Raw genomic sequence first — 16,194 nt, 5'->3', positions numbered from 1 at the left:
CAAGGTAATCATTCCCATCTTCAAAATGAGTTGAATATTTGTACTTTAAGAGTTTCAACTTTTAACACAGTCTAAATACATGTACACAAGCCATATCAACACTTCTTACTGTACATCACTGCAAACAAATGTGTACAATTATATAAGAAATAATTCAACAACCATTTGGTCGAATTTAACAGAAGTGAGTTTAACAGAGCAAGTTGAGGTTGGCAGCAACAAGAGACATAGCAACAAGATAAAACACATTTGAAGTGCAAATAATTTGCCACTAAAGCATTTTCAAATGTGATTAATCAAAATTGACCAAACTTTTGAAAGCCTTCCACTGTGAGACACAGTACAATCCAAAAAATAAATAAATAAAGGCAAAGTTAGTGAAACACATGAGTCAGAAGTAGTGAGATAGTAAAGGGTGGGATCAGGAGGAAGGGGAGGGAGGAGGAAGGTATAATTACGGTAAGACACAGGGAGAAGTACAGAGGGAGAGAGAGAGAGAGAGAGACAGCAAAGACAGAGCCCTGCCCACTCTCACAAAACCATTCAACTTGTGCACAGAGAGCACTCCCAGACCTCTACAGAGAACTCCACTTCCCTGGGGTAACCTTCTGAAGACGACTGCCCTTCCCACACAAAACTTCCCAAAGGACCAGACATCCTCTCCGCTCCAACACTGGCAAGACCATCTTCTGTCCACACCTCTCCTTCTCCATCCATCTCTCATTTTTCAATTCTAGGATTATAATTTTTTGTTCTCACTTTTCCTTCAGTTTAAGGTGTCACTTTTTAAAAACTTTTAGTCCAAGTCTTACAATATTTATTTGTCCAGAGTTTTTAAGTATACCTTGTCTGGAGGATTTCCCCCCACCCCTCTTTTGGCAGGAGGACCTACACTTTTTCCGCCAATCATCATTTCGCCTGCCAGTTGGTGCGTGCTGAGTTGCTCTTAGTTGTCCGGACAGCAGACCTCGTCTCGTCTAGGATGTCTCCTCTGCCCCTGCTGAGTGGGATTTTTCTGCTCTTTACCCATAGCTGCGCCGGTGGCAGCTCTTTGCCCATGGCGGACTCCTTAGCGATGGGTGGTGGCCAGACGCCACCACAAACCCAGTCCCAATCCCAGCTGGCACCGGAGGTCACCAACTGCCCGTCATGTGCCCTGGCACGGCTAAACGAGGAGGAGGATGGCGGCAAAACCGACGTGGTAGAGGCAGTGAAGAGGCACATCCTCAACATGCTGCACCTGCAGGCGCGGCCCAACGTCACGCACCCGGTGCCCCGCGCTGCTCTGCTCAATGCCATCCGCAAGCTGCATGTGGGACGCGTGGCCGAGGACGGCAGCGTCCAGATTGAGGACGAGGGCCAAGGGCGTCTCGACCCCGCCGACATGGCCGAGACGACTGAGATCATTACCTTTGCAGAGGCCGGTGAGTGCCACAGGTGTGTGTGGTGGGGTGATTGTGCGTGCGTGTGTGAGAGAGAGATAGAGTGATAGAAAGAACAACAGAAAGGTTATTGTCTAAGGAGGCAAAAAACTAACAGGCAGCCTTGCTAAATGCTACAAAGGCTATAGGACTGAAATCCAGTTTGGCAGGTTTGCAGACCTAATTCTTTGAGAGGAGTGGGATAGTGTCTACCTGCTTAATACCACCTGTGCAATAGAACAGTTCAACCTGTTGACTCTACCCGGAGAGGTGCTTGCATCCTCTACTTCCCCTGCCACCCCTCCCTTAAGGTTCTTAATGACCTCTTGCTGATTTAAAGAATACCAATTATCTGCTTAGAAATCCCCCAGGCTTGAGTCCCTCAGCTGTGAAGTTATTCAGAGTAGTGCGGTCGCACCGGGAGACCAAGTGAGCGCTTTGCTCAGAAACGGTAGAGCGAGCGAGAGAGAGCGAGCGAGCGAGAGAGAGCGAGCGAGCAAGCGAGAAAGAGAGTTATTGAAAGAAAGGCTCTTCAGGTTAAACAAAAAATAACTATTATCCAGTTTCTGCCTCTACTCCGTTTTTGTTCTTCCAAGACGGGTTTAAAGATAGCTGTTGACTGTGGAGTGATGTGTTCAAAGGTGCTGTCAAGCGTGTGATGTGTAGAGAGATCTGGGTCTGCTCTGCCTCAGATAGTCCAGGAGGGGGAAATGGGATATAGAAAAAGCTGAACTGTGTCAGCAAAAGAACATTGTTCCTTTTTCCTTGCAATGCAGACTGTGACTGTCATTGAAGGTGCAGAATGTTTTACGGTACAGTATTTTGGAAAGGGTCAGAGACAGAGCTATTGGATTCATAAAAACAGCACTGTATAATTGGCGAGGTGATTTTGAGTGGTCTTGGGTCTGTGTCGCAGCAGGGGGAGAGAGAGGAGTGCTTGAATGAGAGTGTAAAGGATGTGCACTCCAAGTCATGACTGACAATTGCAGTGAGTTCAAGACCCTCTCTTCACTAGGACTTGACAGACTAAATTTAGCGAATCCCACTGCCGTACTTACACTCACACAGTGTATGTTTAAAACCAATACTTAGACTTCAATGAGAATTTCCCCCCTTGTGTGATGTCAAGTTGTTGTTCCTGTTATGTGGTAAAAAACCCCAAAAAACCGGAGGTACAAGCAAAGAATTCTAGGAAAACTATGTACATTTTCAAAGTAGGATCTTCTTGTATAGAGGTAGTTATATAGACTTAACTTTCCAAGCTTTCATTTAGGAATTCTAGAAATGTTCATTCTAGAATGTGTTTTACAGTAAACTTAGAAAAAGTTGTCAAGTTGCTATAACATGGCAGTGAAAGCAACACTTTGCAATTCAGAATTTGGAGAAAAACGTGTTCAAATAATTTTACATTGATTGATTCATGTACTGAGGTTATGTGAGTCATGAGGTTGAGGAAACAAAGCCGAGTCAAAAAATACAGCCGTTTTGCTACCTTCCTTGCAGTAGAATAGAATAAGCCAGGTTCCCTCCCTGACATTTTCAACAGCATACACTTCAAAGAACAGTTTAACCATTTAGGAATACCTGAGTCAGAGAGTACAGATTTGAGCCAGTTTGCTACAGCAGGAAAATAATCATGCAGTAACAGGAAATGTGAATTATGATGTGGATTACAATTCATGGACATTTTTTGTGTGGGTTGATACATTTTTTTGTAGGGCAAATCAAGTTTGACATTTTAAAGTGGAAATAAAGCAACAAAAAAGTGATCAAATTAAGATCCTACATCTGTATGCCACCGTAAATACCATGTCTCAAGTTCACATCAATTCGCCACCATAAATACCATGTCTCGAGTTCACATTAATTCAACAGACAGATAAAATATTATTACACCAAAGCCTTAGCATAAATCAGCAAGCCGACAAAAAGATATGCAACATTTCCAATTGGAAATATAGTTCCAACAGTGACATTTTGTTAATTTTTCTGTTATGCTTATGCCTACATTTCTCATTGATACATCTCTTAGCAAGGCTTTACCATGCTATGCCCATATACACCACAAGGGGATACAGTCTGGTTCATATCCCTTGATCGCATAATTTGCCCATACTGTGGCCCTAGTTAAACAAATATTGTCTACAAATTATTAATCAATAATTTGAATTAAACTGGATGCAGTCACAGCTAATACATTGAGACCAAATTATGAATCATTAACCTATTTCAAAGCCCAAGTGATCATAACCTGTGAGTAGTAAATCATTCTATGAAATCCATTTGTGACGAGAAGTTGATGTGGCCTGACTTTAGTCACATAATCTTTATTCAGAGTAGTTTTGACATGAGTGGGCTACTCAAGAAATCTTTCAGATTCCTGTGTGGGTCACTATTGGGTTCCACATTCACGTTCTCCGTACTTGATTGCTTAAATATAAAAAACATAACATTCCCCTTTGATATAAATAGGCGTTTGAATTAACTTTAGATTAAAAAGTAAGAGTGGCCTCCCACACTTCTGATTGGGGGTCTTTCATAATAATAAAAAACATGTAAATAACTAGTGTTAACCGTGCAGTAGGGGCGTTCTGCTGCATATAATTGCTTCATTCAACGGAATATGGACCCCAATAATTATTTTGGGCTGTTGGGACAGTCTCCCATGAAAGAACCTTGCTCACTGGGGGGAAAGTGTTGAATACTGGTAGTGCCAATTTCCTCCACAGTCTGCGTTCACTCTCCCTTTCAACCCACCTACCCGTGGAGGACAGCAATTAATTAAACACATCATTAGTGAAATTCCGATGTCCACATTTATCTTCCGGTCACAGTGTATCTCTCACCGCACCGCATTCTCCGGCCATGTTGATTAGGCTACATAGACTACAGGTGTTTTGGCTTAGAGATAAGCATTAGACAGAAGATTTAGATTTGTATGAGAAAACAGTTATTCTCTGCCTATTAGGTGAAAGTTAACTAATTGTTCCAATAAAATGGCCTCCTCGGTCATGTATTTTGTGTATTCAGCACTGTTATCAGTTATCAACCTCAAGGACTCCTCTTACAAGGACTTGAGAGGCTGACATTGACTTGGTCACATTCCACATCAGTTACAAAAGAGTGGCTGTCTTCCCATGCCTCTCCAATAATTTATTATTATTATTATTATATTTTTTTCATTTGTCGGGGTGCTGCACCCTCAGCCCCCCTACTTCCCGCATCTATGGTCTCATCTCTCCCTTGGGAAGTGTACAGATGTAGGATCTTCATTTTAGCCAGTTTATAAGACAATTGCAATACATCAAGTCTGAAATGTCAAATACATTACAAGTTTAACATTTACTGCATTGCAAAAAAGTTATCCTGCAACATGGTGATCAAATTAAGATCCTATATCTGTATATGCAATGAATGAACCATCAGTGCTGCTAAAAGCAGAACACTAAAAAAGCATTGCCCCATAGACATATTGAAGGAAAAAGAAAAATTCTCAACGTTTTTTTTCCTCAATGCTGTCACTACCATTCATTATTGTGCTAGCAGTCAGAGCAATAAAATATGTTTAGGAATGTGATGACAAAGCCCTTTATAAGAGCCTAGGCGTGACATGGCCGACTTGGTCTCTTTTCTGATGTCTCCAAATTATGATTATGCTGCAAATGCCTACTCCAAAAGCGCACCAAGAAAGTGTCCCGACTCTAAGACAGGCAAAACTTTGATTCATAGAGACTGTTCTAGTTCCTTTATCGAAGTCCAGCCAAACAGAAATGATTAATAAAGCAGCTAGATAGAGACAGAATGTCTCTCACTCTCCCACTCTTCAAAGGTTAGAGTGTTTCTCCCCACTTTTCTCATTGGTCTTGAGAGTGCCTTGGCCTGTGATGCCTTGGCCTGCTGTGCCTCAGAGTGAACGCTTCCTGGGTTTGGGTGTCTAATTGTGTGTACGGGGTCATAAATGAAGCCCACCGCTGGTTCATCTCCTTCCAAAGAGGCCAGCACAGATTATTTTTGCAAGTGAGACAGTGGAGTACCAGATGGCAAGGCTGAGAGTCCAAGGAAGTAAGTGAAAGGGTTTACTTGACCGATGGCACAACTGACCTTTGCAATTCCTGTGGTCAGTCGGTGGTCAGTTGATCAACTCAGCCAAGATGGAACGTTAGTTTGACGTTTTCCAAAGGGTTACAATTTACAAATCCGTGCATCAATCTAAGTAACATAATAAAAAAAATCTTTCTTGTTTTGCTTGGGCTGCATCTCAATCCACCACATCTGCTTATGCCAGCCTTCCACATCTGCGGTGGAAGGTAGCCGAGCTACAGCAATGTTTGGAGAGCTCTTGTACAAATAACCCAGTGTTCTATGAATGCCATTAGGATATACGTCCCCAAAATCGGTCTTCTCACGAAAACGTTAGCGTCTAAACAGTTTGGCCTAAAAAGTAAAATGACAACTATATGTTTTGCTCTCGACCCCCACAAGTGTCATAGGACTTGTCTAAAGGTAACCTGGTTCCGGTAGAAAAAAATGAATGGAAGTATGGAGGTTTTGTGCCGACAAAGAAAATGAAATATATGTCCAGAAAACAACAAATATTTCCAGAGCTTTCTTATATCTCCTAGATATAGGACAGACACTTCAAAACCTTATTCCTTATGATACATTTTTTGACTGTCTGTTTTGCCCTTTATGAATGTGTTATTCAATGAGCCAAGGCTTAGACTTGTAACCTGTAATAGTGTTTAGGGAATGCTATTGGAATGACTTCAGGTACACATGAGATAGCCTCCAACATTTTTATAAGTTTATCACAAGACAATTGCAATGCGTGTTTTAGAGGCATTCTTAAAATGTAACTGATTCAATTTGGTGGTGGGTGATAACATCTAACGTATATCCTAATGGCATTCATAGAACACTGGGTTATTTGTACAAGAGCTCTCCAAACATTGCTGTCATTGTCATTAGAACATACCAGGAACATTCCTGGAACATCTTGAGAGCCACATATGGCTGTTAGAGCAGGCAAGTACGAAATTGAACAGCGATCCACTTGGGAAGAATGAGATGATTGGCCCTTTCAGAGAAAAATGTAGCTACAATTCTGTGAACAACGTTACATTTTTCAAGAAATGCATTCAGCCTTTTACTTATCAAGATGATAATTCATATAATTCAGATATTTACAAATAAAATGTGGTTATGCCTGATGCTGTCCAGGAGACAGTAAGCCGTAATCTTTCAGTGCTTGATCTATCAAACCAGAACTCTTAAAAAATTGCAGCTGGCAAAGAGGCAAATATGAAAAAGAGTACTCTGTTTAGTCTGCTCTGAAAGTAAGTCTACTAGTGGACTTTGAGTTGGCAGGTATTAAAGCTGCTACAACTATCTCCACCGTAACTTGCAGGTCACCTCAGGTTGCAAAAAAATCTGATAAAATGACACAGATTGTATAGGATTGAGTTCATGTGAATCTCTAGGCATTTCTGTTGAACTCAAATTAGGCAGTAAACCTTTCTAAAATAATTTCCATTTCTCTTATATTGGTAAACAAGATATGCCTCGATAGTGTGTTATAGTGGCATCTCTCTGGTTGTTATGTTTTTCATGGAAGTGATGCCTCAGGAGTGGCTGTGGGAGTATTAGGACTCCATAAAATATGACTGGAACCTCAAGGATCAAAAAGGTAAACTGGATAAAGAGTGGGATTATTGGACACATTAATTAGGAGAGTATTTGGATAGAAGAGAAACCCCCCACTTATGCTCCTCTAAGCTTTCAGATATTTTGAGCCCATCCCTCACTCCATCTCCTTTTTTTTTAAGACAAGCAAAGGGGGAGGTAGGAATGTGTCATTGTTATTTTCTATCTTTGTGTGTGCGACAGCTGCGCAAACTGTCCTTCTTGTCAGCACAATTGGTGTTTATTGTTCAGGGATTACTGTACCTCTCTTTAGTCTTTTCCCCTTCTTTTCGCACAAATGTGTTCAGGAACCATGTTGAGCAGCGGTGTACTCAAATGTACTTCCAAGGGCGGGTTTTCTTTGGGTTAGGGCCCCCTTTGGTTTGTACAGCTTAGGAAACTCTAACGCAAGTCCCATTCTTTCGCCTCAGTGCAGGATTAAGAAGGAACAATGACGGAGCCACCGCTGGCAAACGCCCATTATTTTTAGGCTGCGTTTGTGATGCAGCGGCTGTGTTTGGACAGATGGGTATGGTCTGTGGACACACGCACAAAAACACACACACAGAGAGAACTGTCGCCATTGTTGTTGCAACCAAATGTGGGGTAAACAAACAGAAAGCATTGATGATGACCTCCATGGAAGTACTAGGAATACTTTGGGTCTCATTGGGATTTCTTAGAGGGAGAGTCTACAATGACAAATGCTGGCTGTCCAACTCAAGCGACATTTGTGTAGTTAAAAAACCAGACCCATCTAATAATGACATCACAGCCACTGAGGACATTTAGCTCAGCAACAACATGCAGTGTCTGTCCACAAAAAGAGAGGAAAGGAATATCTTACTCTGAGCACACAGAGCCAAAGTTAAAAGCCAGAAAGTGAGCTTCACTGTATGTGCTGTTGAGACATCACTTTGTAAAGATTTGCCTATGTAAATGCAAGGGATTAGCCTAGACGTTCTAAATGATCTGTTAGAAGAAGCTTTCCAGAGGCTTGCTCCATGCTTCTGCTTAGGGCCATGGACATGAGCCAGTTTTGATCCAGAGCTGAGAGATTTGAGCTCAAATACACCAGCAGGCCTCCCATAGTGACACTTGTGAAGACACGTTGCCACATCACAAGTGAATTCACATCTGCCTGTGAAAAGGGTACTTATTATGGGTAATAACTGACATCCTTCAACCTCTTACTGTACATTTCTGAAAGACTTGCCTCTGGCTATTGTGTGCTGCCATAATGATCACCAGTAAAGAAGACGCAAAATTTGTTATGCCATGTTGTGGTTTTTAAACCACAAAATTATATTCTGTGATGGGTTTGTTAAGTATGTCATGGACAGTCCTCTTGTGTTGTGTCATGCCATGTGCTTGCTCGTGCTTGTGAATGAGTGTGTGTGTGTGCAGTGAGTGACTGTGTACATGTCACAAAACATATTTGCATGTTGTACCCAAAATGTACATTTTGACTCTCCCCTGTAAATACTTTTCAATTTGTTGTCAGCATTGGACATAACACCTTCATTTCCAAATGACGTTCCCAGAATTGCTGATTTATTGAACCTAAAAAAGTTAATTGAAAAAAAAAACAGATCAGAACTTTACTGTGTTGAGTCATGTCAAGCAAGGCAATGCTAATGATACGTGTGCCATGCCTAAAATTACTCTGTCCCATTGATGTGGCCCTATCACACCCCATCAGACTCAGATGTGGCCGTTGCAGTTCAAGAACCAGGCAGCAAAGCCTTTACTTACACTGATATGAGCTCAGACTTTATTACAGCGTTTTACTAATCTAATCCTCCGATCCTCTCTCTACTTCTCGTCCTCTGTAGGCGACTCCCAGGGCGCGGTCAACTTCCTCATCTCCAAGGAGGGTGGCGAGCTGTCTCTGGTGGAGCAGGCTAATGTATGGATCTTCCTCCGGCTAGCCAAGACCAACCGCAGCCGTGCCAAGGTCACTATCCGCCTGCTGCAGCAGCGCCGTGGTGGAGACGGCCGTGAGGAGACGGCGCCGGTGCCGTTGGCTGAGAAGGTGGTGGACACGCGGCGCAGCGGCTGGCACACTTTTCCAGTCTCGGCCAGCGTCCAGGCCCTGCTGAAGCACGGCGGCAGTACACTCAGTTTGAGGGTCTCCTGCCCGCTGTGTGCCAACGCTGGCGCCACGCCCATCCTGGTGTCGGCCAGTAGCGGCCAGGAGCGGGAGCAGTCCCACCGGCCCTTCCTGATGGCGGTGGTGCAGCAGGGTGAGGGCGGTGAGCCACGGCGGCGCCGCAAGCGGGGCCTGGAGTGCGACGGCAAGGTGAGTGCCTGCTGCAAGCGCCAGTTCTACGTCAATTTCAAGGACATTGGCTGGAGTGACTGGATCATAGCGCCAGGGGGCTACCACGCCAACTACTGCGAGGGCGACTGCCCCAGCCACGTGGCCAGCATTACAGGCTCCTCGCTGTCCTTCCACTCCACTGTCATCAACCACTACCGCATACGGGGCTACGCACCCTTCCAGAACATCAAGTCGTGCTGCGTGCCGACGCGGCTACGTGCCATGTCCATGCTCTACTACAACGAAGAGCAGAAGATCGTTAAAAAGGACATCCAGAACATGGTCGTAGAGGAGTGTGGCTGCTCCTAAATGCCTAGCGGAACTAGTGGGGCTGGGAGGTTGGTCTCATGCCCAGAGAGAAAGAACTAAATGAAAGAAGAGGAGGTAGATGAAGGAAGGAGAATGCATTGCGTCACTGTTCTTCTCCCCTTCTCCCTTTATCTCTCGCTCTCTCTTAAGCGCATGACACTTGTCAAGACCGACTTCTATTTGGACTTGATGACTGGCTTGTTCTCCGTCGTTGGCAAGTCCAGTGGGTATCTATAACTCAGAGAAGTCTCTGCGGCACTTTCAGAAAAAAAAGAAAATAATATTTAATATATTTTTGTTACAAAACAAAGAGATTGAGGTGAGAGGATATTTATGTGACCCAGATGCGGTGTAGTTGCTCCTTTCATGCACTGCAAGACGAGAGACCATGCGAATGAGGTGCCTGAAAAATCTCAAAACTATGCAACTTGTCAAGTATTACGATTTGTATTTTTATTTTGCCTGTTTCATTTTCTCAATTGTTTACTTTTTCAAAACAAAAAAAGGAAACGTTTTAAAAAAAATATGTTTTACGTTTGTTTGAGTGTGCCTGTGTTTGTGTGTGTGTGTGTTGAGAGATACTTGAAAGAAACAAGTTTGACCAGATGCTGGAACCAAACATTTCTCTATGTATAATTATTATAATTTTTTTATTGATAATAATATTATTGTTTGTTGTTTTTAAAAACGTTACGAACGTTTTCAGTTTGCACTATACCAACATTCTGATCAGCCTAGTCACAAATATAAATGGTATTCTAAAAGAGGTTAAAAAGCACTTATGAATGGACAAATCAATAGAGCACGTGAGTTTAAAACATTTCGAGAACACGTAGACACATGTATGACTACAGCATTTTTTTGACCACACCAAAGAGTTTGTGTGAGTGTTGCCAACCATCATTGTGAGGCTGTTAGCAATCATTTCACAAAGACGTCCAGGTCAGCATTAGCATAGCCTAGCATCAGTGCCCAAACATTCCTTCAGCTCCTGCACGTAGACTTCATTTCCCTTAATGCTTCATTCTAACTTATGTTTTTCACACACTACTATGTTGTTGGAGAGTGTATTATTAATGTAACTGAAAAAAGCACTTACTGTAGGCCAATGTTGTTGTGTTTTGGAGGAAAATGAATGTGTCCATTGAATTTGGAAATATCCTGAAGATCTAGTTAAAACTGTTTAATATTTCCAAATATCTCACCAAATATTGGAAGGTCCCATCTTACAACAAGTAAAACAAATTGTTTGGAGAGTTGGTTTCTTTCGATGTCTGAAATTAAGCAATTCGAAACTTAGTAACACTTTATTTTACTGCCCACTGTTTACCAGGTAGTTATTTAGAAATTGCCTTATTAATACATAGTCATTACACTTCGGCTTCTTTGAGATTCATTGACACAAGCTTCACAATATATCATTTGGCACTAGATACAGCAGGTAATTACAAGTTGTATTGAATTCTATTTCAATGTTGATAGTGTTGAAGTACTGTACAAGAAAGTATCCATTGCACATAGATTATTGGTTAATACCATGTAAAGTATACACATTTAAAACGGGATGTCAAATAAAGTGTTACCGAAACTTTCTCTCACAAAGTTGTGTCTTGAAGTATAGACTCATTAAACATTATAGAAGCACAATGTATCTTACACTGTGCATTGATGCATACAAAAATATTAATAGAGAAAAAGTTTAAAAAAGAAGAAGAAAAAAGTGGTTGTATTTGTTTTCATTTTCTTTTATCAATACAAAATAATTGACACTGAAACAAGTGGACTAAGAATAAAAAATTATATTTTATTCTGTATATATGGAAATCCAGATACCAATATGTTGCATTGCTTTGTTGTACAAATCAAAAATGTGCTTGTGGCTAAGTTTTCTATCTAATTTATTTTAAAGTATTTTTGTTTTGTTTCGCTTCACCATTAAAGTTAAAAGGATGTACACTAAAACAGAAATGTGTTGTTTTTGGTTTTGGGCAATCTCTGAAAAGGTGTTCTAAGCATATTCAGTCCAGTGTGGTAATTGCATAAAACACAAAACAATGGGCTATCATAAGTATAAACCATAAAAGAAGATCTGCAATATATTTGACCTTATGTGTGAGCGTACGCACACACACACACACACACACACACACACACACACACACACACACACACACACACACACACACACACACACACACACACACACACACACACACACACACACGCACAAGAACTACATCATCATCGAAACCGTCTATCAGATACTAACTCAAGTCTTTTTTATATTATTGGTGTTGAGTTGATTAACTGAGACATTGGTAAGCCCATTGACACAAAACACCAATGAGAGCAACATGAAAACCAAGGACAGGCTGATGTTCTGGAGAGGATATTTTGCGTGCAAACGCTTGCATGACTACTTACTCACAGAGCATATGGTGTCTTTCATGAGTAGACCTCGGCCAGCTCAGTTTACATTGATGAGGTAAGACAAGAACCAAAACAAGAGAGACAGTGGTTTGGCTATGAAGGAAATGACCAAGCCATGAGGACAGCCTTTTATTTCCTATCCACTTCCCACGGAATGTGGTGTCATGCTGCGGGTGGAGCTCGTCACATACATCTACTGTGCTCACGCATGTACAGTAGAAAGACTCTTCTTTCCGAAAGTGGAAAAAAACACTAAGACGGCCAAATATATCGTTGTCAAGATGACATAAAGCTGTGTGTAAGGCGGACTGTTTAAAAATAGAGCCACCCCCTCTTAATGACAAGGGGAACACCGAAATGGCTTGCAGATTATAATAGTTCAGTAGCTGAGGATCAAAAGGCCAGCAGAAACCACAGAAGGGTGTTCCCTTTGGGTGAGCAGAAGTTGTGGGTCATAGCCTTTTGATGTTCATTCATTAAAGACGCCCTGGATTAACACTGAGATATGTTCCAAACTAAAGGACAGGGCCACCACACATAGGGCTATCACAACTAACCCTGAGGCTACGGTCAAGGCTACGAATGAGCCATCAAATATGCAAGGGGACAATACCAGAATAAGGTGGAATCCTTCTACACTTGCTCCAACGCTCAAAGCATGTGGCAAGGACTACAGTGTATTAATGAATGATTTAAAAAAATATTATCTAAATGTACATTACAGGAAATTGGAAGTAACACATGATCAGTCCATAGAAGAACAAGATAGACATTTTGAAATAGGCACATAAACAGTCAATACCACAGTGCAAAGGCTTCAACGCATTATTGGACATTGAACAAGTTTTACAAAACACCAAGCTTTCAAAAAGAGAACAATCATTCTCAAATGTGTGGGGGAGCGATAGATGCAAAGCAAGTGACTGATCTCCTTCTTCACATTGGTCCAAATTACAAATATGGCTAAGAACTATAAAAGAACTACACAATATTAGTATTACAAATTACCTTAAATTCATTATCCAAATGGCTTTCCAATGAGGCTGATCAGACCACAAAGGAAAGCCATGATAGAGGTCAAAAGTCATACCACCCCTTCAAAGAAGTATTTCTTACTATATTAGACAAATTCATGAAAAACCCTCAAACATTTCCTACATGTTGTATCCCAGGTTCCCAGAACATTTCTTTATCAAAAGAATTCACATGTTTAATTAAAACTCAGAAAATAAAACTTCTACAATTCCATGTGTGTGCATGCCCCTTTAAGATATCGCAGCCCTACAGCAAATGGAAATCTCACCAAACCCAAAAGAAATAGAACACACCAATCCACACATAGCATTTTAAAAATATCAACACTATTTGTTGTGTGTGGGTATTTGCAAACCCTAATGTAAAAACAAACAAAAACTTGCCAGGCTCTCTCAACCTGGTAGTTCACGGCCTCTATCTCACTCACTCTCCCTACTTGCCCCAAAGGTCAATAAGATTAAAAGCGAACTTTACAACTTTCTCTTCCCTTTCGGCTTCACACTTATTAAATGTCCAAAACTTAAAAGTAACATGTAAATTGCCAAATTTATAAAATACTTCATTCAACTCTTTTAGAATAAAAAACACATTTCGGTGGGCACAACTCTATCGCAATTACCTATCCGCTCATATTATAATTAATTTCTTTGGGCTAGGGGGCAGTATTTTCACATCCGGATAAAAAAACGTACCCGATTTAATCTGGTTACGACTCATGCCCAGTAACTAGAATATGCATATAATTATTGGCTTTGGATAGAAAACACCCTAAAGTTTCTAAAACTGTTTGAATGGTGTCTGTGAGTATAACAGAACTCCTATGGCAGGCAAAAACCTGAGAAGGTTTCATGCAGGAAGTGGCCTGTCTGACAAGGTGTTGTTGTTCTTGCTTCTGTGTATTGAAGAGTCAGGATCTTAGCTGTAACGTGACATTTCCTAGGGCTCCAATAGGCTCTCAGAGCCCTGGAAAAACCTGAACGATGACGAGCCAGCCTCAGGCTGAAACACATTATCGCCTTTTCCAAGTGGCCCATCAGAGGACAATGGAATTAAGCGCGTGCCCGATTCGACCCCGTGCAGTATTTTCCTTCGGCTGTTTAGCTAATTGCAGATTCCAGGTCGGAATATTATCTCTTTTTTACGAGAATAATGGCATAAAAATTGATTTTAAACAGCGGTTGACATGCTTCGAAGTACGGTAATGGAATATTTAGAATTTTTTCGTCACGAAATGCGCCATGCGCACGACCGTTATTTACCATTTCGGATAGTGTCTGGGACGCACGAACAAAACGCCGCTATTCGGATATAACGATGGATTATTTTGGACCAAACCAACATTTGTTATTGAAGTAGAAGTCCTGGGAGTGCATTCTGACGAAGAACAGGAAAGGTAAGACCATTTTTGTTATAGTAAATGGGATTTTGGTGAAGGCTAAACTTGCCGGGTGTCTAAATAGCTAGCCCTGTGATGCCGGGCTATCTACTCAGAATATTGCAAAATGTGCTTCATCCGAAAAGCTATTTTAAAATCGGACATATCGAGTGCATAGAGGAGTAATGTATCTATAATTCTTAAAATAATTGTTATGCTTTTTGTGAACGTTTATCGTGAGTAATTTAGTAAATTGTTAGTAAATTCCCCGGAAGTTTGCGGGGGGTATGCTTTTTCTGAACGTCACATGCTAATGTAAAAAGCTGGTTTTTGATATAAATATGAACTTGATTGAACAAAAAATGCATGTTTTGTATAACATAATGTCCTAGGTGTGTCATCTGATGAAGATCATCAAAGGTTAGTGCTGCATTTAGCTGTCTTCTGGGTTTTTGTGACATTATATGCTAGCTTGAAAAATGGGTGTCTGATTATATCTGGCTGTGTACTCTGCTGACATAATCTAATGTTTTGCTTTCATTGTAAAGCCTTTTTGAAATCGGACAGTGTGGTTAGATTAACGAGAGTCTTGTCTTTAAATAGCTGTAAAATAGTCATATGTTTGAGAAATTGAAGTGATAGCATTTCAAAGGTTTTGAAAATCGCGCCACAGGATTCAACTGGCTGTTACGTAGGTGGGACGAATTCATCCCGCCGGTCCCATAGAGGTTAATTAGATTCAGGTAACTGTCTCTTCTTTGATTAAGTTACTTAAATACAACTCCATTCCCTATATGTCATTTCAGCCGACCATTTAGGCAACAGACAACGTACTACATCGAATTCGCCTCGCTATTATTTTGAATGAATTAGTCTTTCAATTTAAACTAAACAAGCTATCAAAACGTTCGGTTTATATCTTAAACAAACACTAACGACCGTATCTTTCCAGGCAAAACATACCAATAGTTAAATTACAATTAAAACCCAGGTTTTAGTTCATTGGCCAGGAAACAAACCCGGTCCTCCCGCATGGCAGGCGAGAATTCTACCACTGAACCACCAACACTATTGCTTATGGTTGCAATTTCAGTGGTTGTGTCCTACTCGGTCACAATGTTTACAGGGAGCCTTACACTCCTGGGCGAAATGTCCCGTCTTATCGCAATTAAAACACCTCCTATTATTACATTTACATTTTAGTCATTTAGCAGACACTCTTATCCAGAGCGACTTACATTTCATTCATTTCATACATTTTTTTCCCGTACTGGTCCCCCATGGGAATTGAACCCACAACCCTGGCGTTGTAAACACCATGCTCTACCAACCCTGTCCATTTTCTGCCTTCTCTGTTTGGTCCTCTTCCCTTAAAGCCTCCCTTATTCTGACCTACTATTTCCCGAGGGTATTTATTAGGTACTCGGCTCCTTTCAGGAGCCATTATTCTAAAACATACAAATTATTCTATCAATCATCCTATTTTTTTTTCCTAGACTGCACTCGTGAAGGTGGTAAATTACCTTTTAATGGCGTCAGACCAAGGCTCTGCATCTGTCCTCATGCTCCTAGACCTTAGTGCTGCTTTTGATACCATCGATCACCACATTCTTTTGGAA

General features: G+C 41.2%; 1 protein-coding gene across 1 annotated transcript; it reads left to right on the top strand.

Moving 5' to 3' along the window:
• Positions 1-501: 501 nt before the first annotated feature.
• inhbaa (inhibin subunit beta Aa) lies at positions 502-11,691 on the top strand. Its single transcript, XM_014180629.2, has 2 exons — positions 502-1,424; positions 8,939-11,691. The coding sequence occupies exons 1-2, from the start codon at positions 983-985 to the stop codon at positions 9,733-9,735; spliced, it is 1,239 nt and encodes a 412-aa protein (XP_014036104.1). The 5' UTR covers positions 502-982; the 3' UTR covers positions 9,736-11,691.
• Positions 11,692-16,194: the final 4,503 nt, after the last annotated feature.

The sequence above is a fragment of the Salmo salar genome, chromosome ssa29 (assembly GCF_905237065.1).
Source record: "Salmo salar chromosome ssa29, Ssal_v3.1, whole genome shotgun sequence".
In the NCBI taxonomy this organism is placed as follows: Eukaryota; Metazoa; Chordata; class Actinopteri; order Salmoniformes; family Salmonidae; genus Salmo; species Salmo salar.
This window is presented reverse-complemented; position numbering and strand designations above follow the sequence as displayed.